Source organism: Nyctereutes procyonoides, unplaced genomic scaffold, assembly GCF_905146905.1.
Source record: "Nyctereutes procyonoides isolate TBG_1078 unplaced genomic scaffold, NYPRO_anot_genome, whole genome shotgun sequence".
NCBI classification, from domain to species: Eukaryota; Metazoa; Chordata; class Mammalia; order Carnivora; family Canidae; genus Nyctereutes; species Nyctereutes procyonoides.
In genome coordinates, this window is record NW_026575117.1 from 10,746,117 (window position 1) to 10,758,291 (window position 12,175).

The following is a 12,175-nucleotide window of genomic DNA, read 5'->3' on the forward strand; positions in this document are numbered from 1 at the left end:
ATCCAATAGCTTAGGAACTTGGAACGTTTCTTAATAAAGCAGAAGAGGAGCTAACAAAGCACTGCATTTCTGGGAGTATGTGCTGGGCCCATTGGCCCGTACCAAAACTAAGCATCATAACCAGAACCTGTTTTTACATCTGAGAAGTCTGCTTTTGTTGTTGTTGTTGTTACTTCAGAATCATGCACCTGCTCCTCAGCTCTAAGGTCCCCTTTCTTCCTTAATTCCAATGAAATGTGCATATTCTGCTTTTAACATTTCAGACTTCTGCCCCTTAATTCAGTTTACTGCCATGACCAAAATGACAGGAGCTGACTGTACAGTCGGCTGTTAATGTCTGAATGGTCCTCTCTAATCTTTCAACTGTAAGCCATGAATTAAGAATTAATTGCCAGAAAGATCCAACTTAGCCCATCATTATGATAACAACTGCAATTTTGCTATTACTTTTGCACAATACTTTTATTTAAGTGTTGGGAATTTATGAAATGAAAAAGACGTAAAACTAAATATTTAATACATTTCAGATAAAAATTTATGAGAAAACAAATAAAAAATATGAAACAAAATATTTTATAGATATTAAAAAATGAACCTCAGGCAAGTAAAAATAAAGTATCTTCAAAGCATGATAGTGTGTTATCAAAAAGTAAAGGAAATAATAAAAGAAATTGCTAATAATTCCACTGTCCTAATGTGCTGCACATTTCTTAATAAGAAGGAAAAAAGTTTTAAACAGAAAATCATTTGCCATATACTTAATCTGAAGGCTTCTCTGTATCCTGCATGCTGGGTAAATTTGAGAAACCTGAGGACATGTGATTCTAGGCTTTGACATGTAAATTAAGGTGACTTAAAGAACTTTATTATTCATAAAATATTTTTATTATTTTTTTAAGATTTTATTTATTCATGAGACACAGAGAGAGAGAGAGAGAGAGAGAGAGAGAGAGAGAGAGAGAGAGAGAGAGGCAGAGACACAGGCAGAGGGAGAAGCAGGCTCCACGCAGGGAGCCTGATGTGGGACTCAATCCCGGATCTCAGGATCACGCCCTGAGCCAAAGGCAGACGCTCAACCACTGAGCCACCAGGGCATCCCTCATAAAGTATTTCTGAAAGTATCTAGATTTTGCCAAACAAAAGCTGTTAGTACTATCATTCAGTTCAATGAATCTGAGTGTCTACTATGTACAGATTTCAGAGTCACACAATTTTTCTCTCAGAAGCATCCCTTTAATCAGTGTTTCCCGGAAAGTACACTAAGAAACAAAGTTTGGAGAATGCAATTACTTGAAAAATAAATATGTTAATATTATACATGTTTTATTCCTCAGAGTCACTAGCATTGCACAGGTATTTATAACAAAATAAACAAATGGCAAGTGCTTCTTCTAGTAAGAATTTATCTAAAAATGTAAAGAGGCATAATGGCTTAAATGTTTGTGTGAATGAAGAATACCAGGGTGATTAAAAACAGAAGGCTTTACCAGCCCCAGATAAAATGTCAAAACTACAATACTGACATCTAGTGTTTTGTCCTGATGCACTCACACACAAATGGCGACAATTTCAGCTTCTCAGTTGCATTGCAGAGGCAGCCAGGAGATTTGAGGGCTGTTAAGAGCTACCTCAATATCAACTTCCAAACTCTGTCTCTTTTCCTTGGTGTTTCTTACCCAGACTGACTACCACAATATGCATATTATAAGCACACAATAAATCCATGAAAAGTCTTACAACACCATTTCATACAACCTGTATAAACCAATTTAAAAAATTTGAATTCACTAAATTCATAATTTGTTTGATTTGGTTTGTTTTAAGATGTTCTAGCTCAGAGGTGCCTGGCATTCATTGCAAACAGAAATGATCACATTTTATATAAATAAAAAATACCAACATAATGAGGTCCTCTAGCATACCAAAAGCCAGGATTTACGTCTAGGGTACCAAAGATGAAACAAATCAGAAAGCAAAACTGGTTCTTAAAGTTTTACTGTAATCTATGAAGATGAGTTTTGTCTTGTTTTTAATTTTCTAATTGATCTTTAACAACGGAAGTTAAGTGCACCTATTCAGGGTACCAGATAAGTAAAAAATTCCTTTGAAATCTTTTGTATTATCTTAAATATTAACTGTAAGTTTGCATTCTATTTTTAGAATCTGGAAATTAAGGAAGGGCTAAAAAGAACGCTTACTAGAAGCAGTAACTAAAGGTTCCAATATAACTTTCCGCATTCACGGAATGTTCTATTATCAAAGCTGACCGCTAGCCAGTGGGCATCAGAGCCTTATGAGTGCTTCAAATGCAGCTAGTACAACTGAGGAACCAAATTTTTCATTTTAATTACTTTAAATTTAAAAAGCCACATGTAGGGACAGGTGGATGACTCAGTTGGTTAAATGTCTGATTCTTGATCTCAGGGTCCTGAGTTCAAGCCCCACGTTGGGTTCCATGCTGAGTGTAGAGCCTACTTTAAAAAAAAAAAAAAAAAAAAAGCCATACATGGCTAGTGGCTATCAGCTATCATATTGGCAGGGCAAGGTTAGACTTCCAAGGTTCTGAGGTAGACATAAGCATTTCCCATCTCCTACTGCCTTTTCTCCAAACTTCCAGCTCCCTTTCAAATTTACCAGCTGTCTCAGATCCCAGATATGGTTAATGTTAGCTGGAATGTGGGATAAAGTTTTAAGAAAACTTTATTGATGGTAAAGGGGAAATGGTGAAGGGGAAAATGAAAAATCTAAGTCTAGGTTTCTCTCCTTGAGAAGTCCTATGTTTAGCAGGATAGATCAGTTAACCAACCAGAAAATTTGGTTTTACAATTATGTAAAATTTGTAAGTGCTCTTCTGGAAAAAGAGGAAAAAAAAAAAAAACGGCAATGAGGAAATGGTGACTGGGAGTATCTTTTACAAAAATGGTGTTAAAGTTTTTTCTTAGGTAAAGCAAGGGTTGAATTAACAAAAGAAGGGAGGAGGTCAAAGAAGTAAGATTCCACAACCCAAGTGAACTAAAAGAGGCAGGGGGCATGATCACCAAATCTAGAACTAAAAACTTCCTAGATCTGAGTCAATGCCCTGTATAAAAATTAAAATTATTATGATCCTTATTATGGGCATTCCAAGCAGAATAAACCAGTATGTCCAAAGGCATGGGAATGTTAAAGAAGGTGAGATGCTTATGAAATGACAAGAAGTTCAGACTGTTTGAAACCAGATCTGGAAACTGGATAGTAAGAACTGAGTATAAAAAGCTGGCTTGTTTATAAAAAAGTTAGTCTGATTTATGATCCGAGAAATAAAATATGCACATTAGCCCCCAAATTAAAACCAAGCGGTTTAAAATCACCACACTAAAGGTGTGTGTTTACAGTAACAGGCCAAACTGCTAGTGCTTTTTTTTCTCTTGAAACTTATCATCGGCCCTTATGTTTAAAAAGTTTCTCTATTAGATTAAGAAGGGTGTACTTTTAAATACAAATACCATCTGGGAGCATTAAGGTTATTGTTTAACATTTAAGTTTCTTCACACCTTTAGACTTACCCTAAATCAAACGGAATGCCTCATATAAAAACTTAGTAGAGATCAGCTAGTAGTGGGATGAACACAGACATCAAGGCTGCCTGAATTCAATCTCAACTCAGATACAAAATTCCCATCTGTAAAAATGGCAATAAAACAGTATCAACTTCATTGTGGTTTTGTGATAATTAAATGAGTTAATATATATTTAAGTTCTTAAAAGACCACCTAGCCCATAGTAAACATTTAAGTGCTGATCACATACCACACACACAGACACACACAATTAGAATTTTAACGTGGTTATGGAAGAGAAATGAATAAAGAAGGAATACCTCTTAGAGGTAGCTGGAATTTGCAGGACATGTGATGTGCTGAATGGGAAGCTTTAGAGGACTAGCAAGTCTAGCACAAGGGTGAAGAGATCAGATTATAAAATTAGACAAGGTGGCATTATGTCCTGGTTCCATTACTTTCCAACATTATTAGTTTGAGTGAGTTACCTAACTCTTTGTCTCTGTCTTTGCAGCAAAATAGGCATGTGATGATTAAATTAATTAACACGAAAAGCACTTAACACAGACGTAGTACCTAGCAGGCATGAAATAAATGGCCGAGGGTAACCAATGGACAGACAAGGATGCTGAAAACCTGGAGGACAGATCTCCCAGGGATGGGAGATCACAAAAGACTACCAAAGGGTGCCAAAAACAGAGGGGGTAAAATGAGTTTCACTTCCACTGTAATTCTACCGACAGTCTGAATTATAGCCTGCAGGCAGGATGACTTTGAATTTATTTTGGAACTAATCAATGTTACTATCCCACAATTTTTTAAAGTAAACTCTACACCCAATGTGGGGGTTGAACCCCAAGACAGGAGTCACGTGCTCTACCTACTGAGCCAGCAAGGCACCCCGTGTCCCACAACTTTTCAAAGTACTCTAAAATATTGACAATAGTTAACATGTATTTATAGCAAGCTACTATTTAAAACATCTTTTGGGCAGCCCGGGTGGCTCAAGGGTTTAGTGCCGCCTTTGGCCCCGGGGCGTGATCCTGGAGACTCGGAATCCAGTCTCATGTCGGGATCCCTGCATGGAACCTGCTTTTCCCTCTGCCTGTGTCTCTTCCTCTCTGTCTCTCATGAATAAATTAAAAAATCTTAAAAAATAATAATAAAATAAAACTCACTGGTGGTACCTTTAAAAAAAAAAAAAAAGAAAACCAAAGATTCAACTCAGTCTAACATGCACTGAGTTGATGCAGATAATATTCACTAAATAGTTTAAGAAAACTTGAATTAAAAAGACATTTCTATGTAAGACTCAGTGAACCAGAAGAGCCCATTCCTCACCCCCATTCTACTTTTGCCTAAGACTGCCCATTGCCCTAGTTATCAAGAGCTTTGAAACTACTGTTCCCCACTCCAATTGCAAATTATTTGTTCTGCTCAAGCCACATCATCTTTCCTGCCCATTACTACTAAATTTAGAATATTCTGGGGTGCCAGGGTGAATGTCCAACTCTTGGTTTTAGCTGAGGTCATGATCTCAGGGTTGTGAGATGGAGCCCCATGTCAGGCTCCATGCTCAGCACAGTCTGCTTGAGATTCTCTCTCCCTCTGCCCTTCCTACTCATGCTCTCTCTCTCTAAACAAATAAATACATCTTTAAAAAAATAAACTTAGAATATTCAAAATTGATGTTTTAAAAAAATGTTTTGAAACATGTACCTTTGAAAAAAATGAAGTCAACCCAGCTTTCCATAAAACAACCAAAATTAAAATTAAAGTGCCACTATGAGACAAATTAAAAGATGTGGTTACATGTGCTATCTAGGCAAGCCAAACCATAGAGCCTGGAAGTAGTCTGTTTCCAGAGTCTGTCCTATAAATTGCTAAACCATTCAAGTAGGACTATGATATATTTCATTTCTTAGACATGTTCCTTTTTAAGTAACTTAAATGATGAAGGAGATTATAAGCTACAGTTTGATGAAAAGCACATTTATCTGCTGGGTTTTATATCTAAAATACAGCTTTGTAGTTTATCAAAAATGAAGCGATAGTTCCTAGAACCTTCTAAACTGGATCGTTATCAAGTCTTGTGTTAGAAGCATATGGCCATTTTTCACGTATGTGAGCAGAACGATTCAGAAACACGAAACTACCATTCTTCTCTACCAGTTTATAGTCATATGGGCATGTGTTATGAGGGAGAGGTTGATCATATCATGGCACTGGATAATGACCAAGGCTTTTTTCACCTGGGTTGATTTATTGACTACAGAAACTTTTTTTTTTTTTAAGACTACAAGCTTAAGAAACAGTTAACATTATGTCTAAACCTTCAACACTGCATCAATTCAATAAATCTGAGTAGTTCAAGGATAACTCAGAAGTAGAGTTATCAACCACTCCTTTATAATACCTGATACCAACCACTGTTCTTACTTCCTCACCTGAGCTGATTTACTGACTAGGTAGGTTATGTGTGCCTGTGTTTTAAGAATAGAAACTTAAGAACCAACTACACATTGTATCAAAACATGCAACAAGGTATCAGTTCAATAAATCTGAGCAGTTCAAGGCTAGCTCAGATAGAAGTGTTATCATCTCCTTTATAATTTATGTTACCGAAATGGTGGCTGTAGCATTTTACCTTCCACGTATCTGATTCCTGATCATCGGTGATACTACTATGACCAAATTTCAAACCCAGTTGAAGAGCATTAAAATTTGTTAACATTCAGTCTGAACCATTTTACTATCATTAAGTTTACATTATATACAAGTTCTGTTAATTTTACCCTCAACAATACCTAGCACATGGGAAAAGTGCAAAAATCACAGTTAAGAGAAATCTCCAATTGATTAAATGACCAAATGGATATTGAATACTATACCATGTATCAGGTTCTATGCCAAATTCTGAATACAACTGTTACCAAAGCTGACAAAGTCTTTCTTAATGAACTAGGAAATTTCTGCAAAATTTGACAAATAATACTTCAATGTTTTACGCTTGTAAAAGCATATTTTTTTTACCTTTCTTATATAATGTGTCAAAATAAAGCCAAGAGGAAAAGTTCCAACAATGCATGGGTTAAACCTGTGTGTTTTCTACAAAATTTAGGTAGTATTTTGAGAAAAGAATTTGCTTTCAAATGGTTCATATGATAAGGCACATCCCTATCAATTTTTTAGGATCCAATTAAAATTCAAAGAGAAGCCTCTGTCTGATTTAATTTCCTGATGAAAATGAGCCAGTACACTTCACTTACTAATAAGCCTATAATTTGCACACTGATTCATTGATGTGTCTGAACCAGATTTAATCTTCTGCCTTTACAGTTTCTCGGCATCCATTACCTGAAATTTTCTGAAAACTTATTAGTTCTACCAAGGCCACACACACACAAATTCTGAACTACAAAAATGGTTTCCATTGATCACCTTTCCAGAAGTAACTGATTTCATGAGAGGAAAACAGTATTCTTATATTAAACAACAAATTCTGGATTAAACAAAAGGAAGATGTCTCATCTTATAACCAGTGGACCCACATTATTGAATTTATTAAATAAAAGGCCTTTCATAATTTACCTCTATTGCAGAGGTACAGCTTAAATCTTGAAGGAAAAAGTGGATGGAGGAAACAAAGTCAAACCTAAAGGATACAGAAAAGAAAGTGAAGAGAAAAAGGGGAGTGGTCAAGAGCATAGCATTACGGCCAAACTTCAATAATGGTTGTCATGTATCAACTTGCTGCTCACCTTATGTACTGGGGTGAGCAAATTATGACCTCTTTGGACCTTAGCTTCCTGTAAGTAAAATGAAAATAATAGTATCTATCTCACAGGGTTGCTATCAGAATTAACTGACATGAAACACATATGGGGAGCTTAAAACAGTATACAGTAAAAAGAAAAGCTCAAAAATATAGCTATTATTATCTAATTCCTCTAACAGTAGAGTACACCTAAAATTTATGGTACTACCAGTTTTTCTGTAAGTTGGTTATCTGAAAACTGAATGTTATCCTTCTGAGAAACACTTCAAGCGGAGAGCTTCTGTTTCTTCACAGTCCTGTACTAGTGCCAGCTCTAACAGTTTTGCAACTGCCCACCAATGGTTCTGGTATTCGATGTCAGTCACCATTCAGCCAGCAGTGGTATTTATAAACACGTGTCTTTCTCTTCCTTAAAAGTTCTCAACAGCTCCCTACTGCCTACAAATGGAGAGGTCAATCTCCTTCATATGGCACACAAGATTCTTTACAATCTGGCTTTACCCTCTGTTCCCAGTTTCACTTCCATAACTTCTTTAAAAGCTAGAGCCACAGCAGACAATTCATTGTGTCCTAAATAGCCCATGCATTTTAAAAGACTGCATATGTCACAGTATGTGCTTTTCTCTGGATGACTTAGAAAACTTTTATCTCCATGACCAGACTTAGAAAATTATTCACCCTTCTAAGGCCTAGATGAAATGCCACGTTATTCATTTATTCAACAAGAAAATGTGCCTAAATACTAAAATGTGGAAGGAAGGCCCTATGAAAAACAAATAAGACATAGTTCCAGCATTTGGGGAATCTATAGGAGAAGCTACGTCAAAGTAAAATAAAAACATAGCATACTATGAGTCCTATGCGTAAGACAGAAGAAAACAATGCCTAAGCTGGGTTCTACAGGATATGGATTTCTGTTTCCATTCTTACCATTTTAATTGGACCATGACTGTAATAACTACCTTTACAGTCCTGTGTTTAATATCTATCTTCCCTAAGACTGTAATTCTAGGGCAGAAATTTATTCATCCTTTGTTCCTCAACACAGGGTAAATTATCCAACTAAATTGGATAATTAGGTTTCCACATTATTCAGAACCTTTAATCCACAGTGAAACTGATCTATCATAGCAAGAGAACCTTAGAACCTAATCAGCATTGACAATAATGCACTGAAAAGCCAGAACAGCTCTAATTCGGAGTTATTTGGTACTTGAAGAGAGAAATCTAATTTCCCCCTAATTTGTAAGCAGTACTGGTATTTTGCTTCAAATGTAGGACTGTTTCTCTCTCTGACAACCCCACTGAACTAGCCTATTGAGTTCAAGAAATATCAGAATCAGAAGTTCTAATTCCTGCTCAACACATTGACCGTTTTCTTTAACTCCCCAGGAAGGGGATGAGGACTGTAATTACCTAGGAACCGCAGGAGCACATGACAGTTTTTCTTCTTGGTTCTGGAAGTCCAGGTTTATCCACTCATTCACTTAAAATTTCTGCTTAAAATCCACTATGCAGTAGGCACTGTTTTAGATACTGGGATACAGCAATTCCTACTCTTAGGGAACTTAACATCCCCGCTGGGAGAAACACACAGCAATTATGTCATGCCGGATGATTTGGAAAACACTGAGAGAAATGAAGCAGGCTAAGTCAAAAAGGGAAGGTAGAGAGGCAAGAAGAGAGGCAGTGGTGGTACATTCGATAGGGTGATCAGGGTCCAGCCTTGCAGATAAAGCACTGAGTCTGAGATTGAAGGAAGTCAGGGAGGGAAAGCCATGCAAGCACTTGAAAAATACTCTAGGGGAGCAGCCCGGGTGGCCCAGCGGTTGAGCACCTGCCTTCGGGCCAGGGCGTGATCCTGGGGTCCTGGGACCGAGTCCCACGTCGGGCTCCCTGCTTCTCCCTCTGCCTGTGTCTCCGCCCCTCTCTCTCTCTGTCTCTCATGAATAAACAAATAAAATCCTTTAAAAAAAAAACAAAAAAAAACTCTAGGCAGTAAAGCCAGTTAAGTGCTCAAACTGGCACGAGAGCCTGTTTTGATGTGTCAGACCCCGACGACATCGATGTGGCTAGATCACAGTTAGCAGCTGGTAAGGGGGCAGAGCAGAAAACCATGAGAGAGACCGACCTAGGCTACCTCATGCAGCCTAAGGGCTCTGGACGTTCCTCTGAGACGGGAGGCCACTGCTCCATCCTAAGGAGGGAACTCGCAGGGCCTGAGGTGCTCATGCAGGAACAGCTCTGGCCGTTGAAAAGCTCTGGCTGCTGCTACGGAGCAGCAACCGCCCAGCAGAGGCCGAGGGGTCGCCCGCAACTCCTTGTAACCCAGGAGTCTAATGCCCAGAATGATGGGTACCGGGAGCAGCATAGCATGGTCGCACCACGGCTCAAGGCCTCCAAACAGCTTCCCTGCCTTTCAACAGCCGCTTCCGAGACGTCGGCGGGTTCTTCATGTTCATCCTACTCCCCGCACGTCCTCTTCTTTCCGGGCCTCCGACTGCCAGAGCCACGCGCCCACCACACAAGAGACCACCCATCCTCTCCCCGCTCTCCGGGCCTTTGGCTCGTCGTTCCCTGAGAACCTATTCCACCCTTGTAACTTCGGATACCCGCCCCCCTTTCCTCTTCTATCACTGCAACCTCCTTTTTGAGGCTGTCAGCACCACCAGTTCCGTCCTTTTTTAAAAAAAAAAAAAATCCATTAACAACGAAGGCCAAAATGTCTACTAAAGAACTAGAAATCCAAGAGCATCCGTCCCCTTAACAGCACCTCCCAGCTCCCTCACGGGGCCAAGGTCGCCCCTTCGAGGCCGCCCGAGATCAAACCAGCCGCGACCCCACCGCGTCCCGCGCTTCCCGCGGGGAACTCAACCCCGCCATTCTTCACGGCGGCCAAAGCTCAACCTCACTGCGTTACCTCCACCGTCGGCAGCGTCTCTGCCCTCGTCTTCCAACTCCGAAGCTACTGCCCTGGCTACCATTTGCATCTTCTTCCCCTGCTTCTTCTTTAGGGAATTTTTCGGCTTTTTCCCCACACCCACACGTGAGTCCCGAGCGGCCGCCGCCATGTTTCCCCACCACCGGAAGCGCCCCGGCGGAGCCGCGACCGGTGGCAACCGAAGGAGCTTCGGCGTTTGGTTCCGGCCACAGGAGGTTCCGGGGCGGGGCCTTCCAGCCCGGACTTCCGGGACTGGAGCCCGCGACGGGGATGGGCGGGAGGGAGGACGGAAGGGCGGGCGCCTGCACCTGCCGCCGCTCCAGCCGGGAAGGGCTTGGCGGGCTGAGCTCCCGCGGCCGCCGCGCGCCTCTGCGCCGCCCTAGCGGACGGTGCTGCTTCCGGGTGTCGCTCCCGGGGCCCCGCGGGCGGCGTCCGGGACGAGGATGGAGAAGGTGCCCCCCGCCCGCGGGCAGCGGCAGCGGCGGACCCACAGCGCGGCACCGCGACACCGCGACACCGCAGCCGTCCTCAGCCCGGAGCCCCAGCCCCCCGGACGAACGCTTTCCGCGGCTCCAACCGCAAAACGAATAGGGTCCCCCTGGGTTCGCGGTGGACCCTGCCCTGGCCCCGGCCGACCTGCTGTGCCGACTCCTGCCTCCTCCAGGTAGCGCCCCGCTGAGGCCAGGCTCACGGGTGCACCTGCCTCCCTCCAGGTAGCGCCCCGCTGAGGCCAGGCTCACGGGTGCACCTGCCTCCCTCCAGGTAGCTCCCCCCTGAGGCCAGGCTCACGGGTGCACCTGCCTCCCTCCAGGTAGCGCCCCGCTGAGGCCAGGCTCACAGGTGCACCTGCCTCCCTCCAGGTAGCGCCCCGCTGAGGCCAGGCTCACGGGTGCACCTGCCTCCCTCCAGGTAGCGCCCCGCTGAGGCCAGGCTCACGGGTGCACCTGCCTTCCTCCAGGTAGCTCCCCCCTGAGGCCAGGCTCACAGGTGCACCTGCCTCCCTCCAGGTAGCGCCCCGCTGAGGCCAGGCTCACGGGTGCACCTGCCTCCCTCCAGGTAGCGCCCCGCTGAGGCCAGGCTCACGGGTGCACCTGCCTCCTCCAGGTAGCTCCCCCCTGAGGCCAGGCTCACAGGTGCACCTGCCTCCCTCCAGGTAGCGCCCCGCTGAGGCCAGGCTCACGGGTGCACCTGCCTCCCTCCAGGTAGCGCCCCGCTGAGGCCAGGCTCACAGGTGCACCTGCCTCCTCCAGGTAGCTCCCCGCTGAAGCAGCCACAAGCAGGTGTCCCTCCTCCCTCCAGGTAGCTCCCCCCTGAGGCAGCTTCTGGTAGGTGCCCCTGCCTCCCTTCAAGTAGCTCCCCGCAGAGGCAGCTTCAAGCAGGTGCCCTTGGCTCCCTCCAGGTAGCTCCCCCCTGAGGCCAGGCTCACAGGTGCACCTGCCTCCCTCCAGGTAGCTCCCCGCAGAGGCAGCTTCAGGCAGGTGTCCCTCCTCCCTCCAGGTAGCTCCCCGCTGAGGCAGCTTCAGGCAGGTGCCCTTGCCTCTCTCCAGGTAGCTCCCCGCTGAAGTAGCCTCAGACAGGTCCCCCTGGCTCCCTCCAGGTAGCGCCCCCCTGAGACAGCTTCAGGCAGGTGCACCTGCCTCCCTCCAGGTAGCTCCCCGCAGAGGCAGCTTCAGGCAGGTGTCCCTCCTCCCTCCAGGTAGCTCCCCGCTGAGGCAGCTTCAGGCAGGTGCCCTTGCCTCTCTCCAGGTAGCTCCCCGCTGAAGTAGCCTCAGACAGGTCCCCCTGGCTCCCTCCAGGTAGCTCCCCCCTGAGACAGCTTCAGGCAGGTGCACCTGCCTCCCTCCAGGTAGCTCCCCACTGAGTCCAGCCTCTGCCTGGCACCCTCTCCAGGTAGCTACTGCAATCTGCTCTAACCAC

At 43.7% G+C, this 12,175-nt stretch overlaps 1 protein-coding gene across 1 annotated transcript in view; it reads right to left on the reverse strand.

Annotated features, from left to right (window-relative positions):
• Positions 1-10,398, reverse strand: part of RRP15 (ribosomal RNA processing 15 homolog) — a 38,724-nt gene extending 28,326 nt beyond the window's left edge. Inside the window, exon 1 of the mRNA XM_055333961.1 lies at positions 10,238-10,398. Coding sequence (XP_055189936.1) covers positions 10,238-10,388 — 151 coding nt within the window. The 5' untranslated portion in view covers positions 10,389-10,398. The remainder of the gene's footprint in view (positions 1-10,237) is intronic.
• Between the last annotated feature and the right edge of the window lie 1,777 nt (positions 10,399-12,175).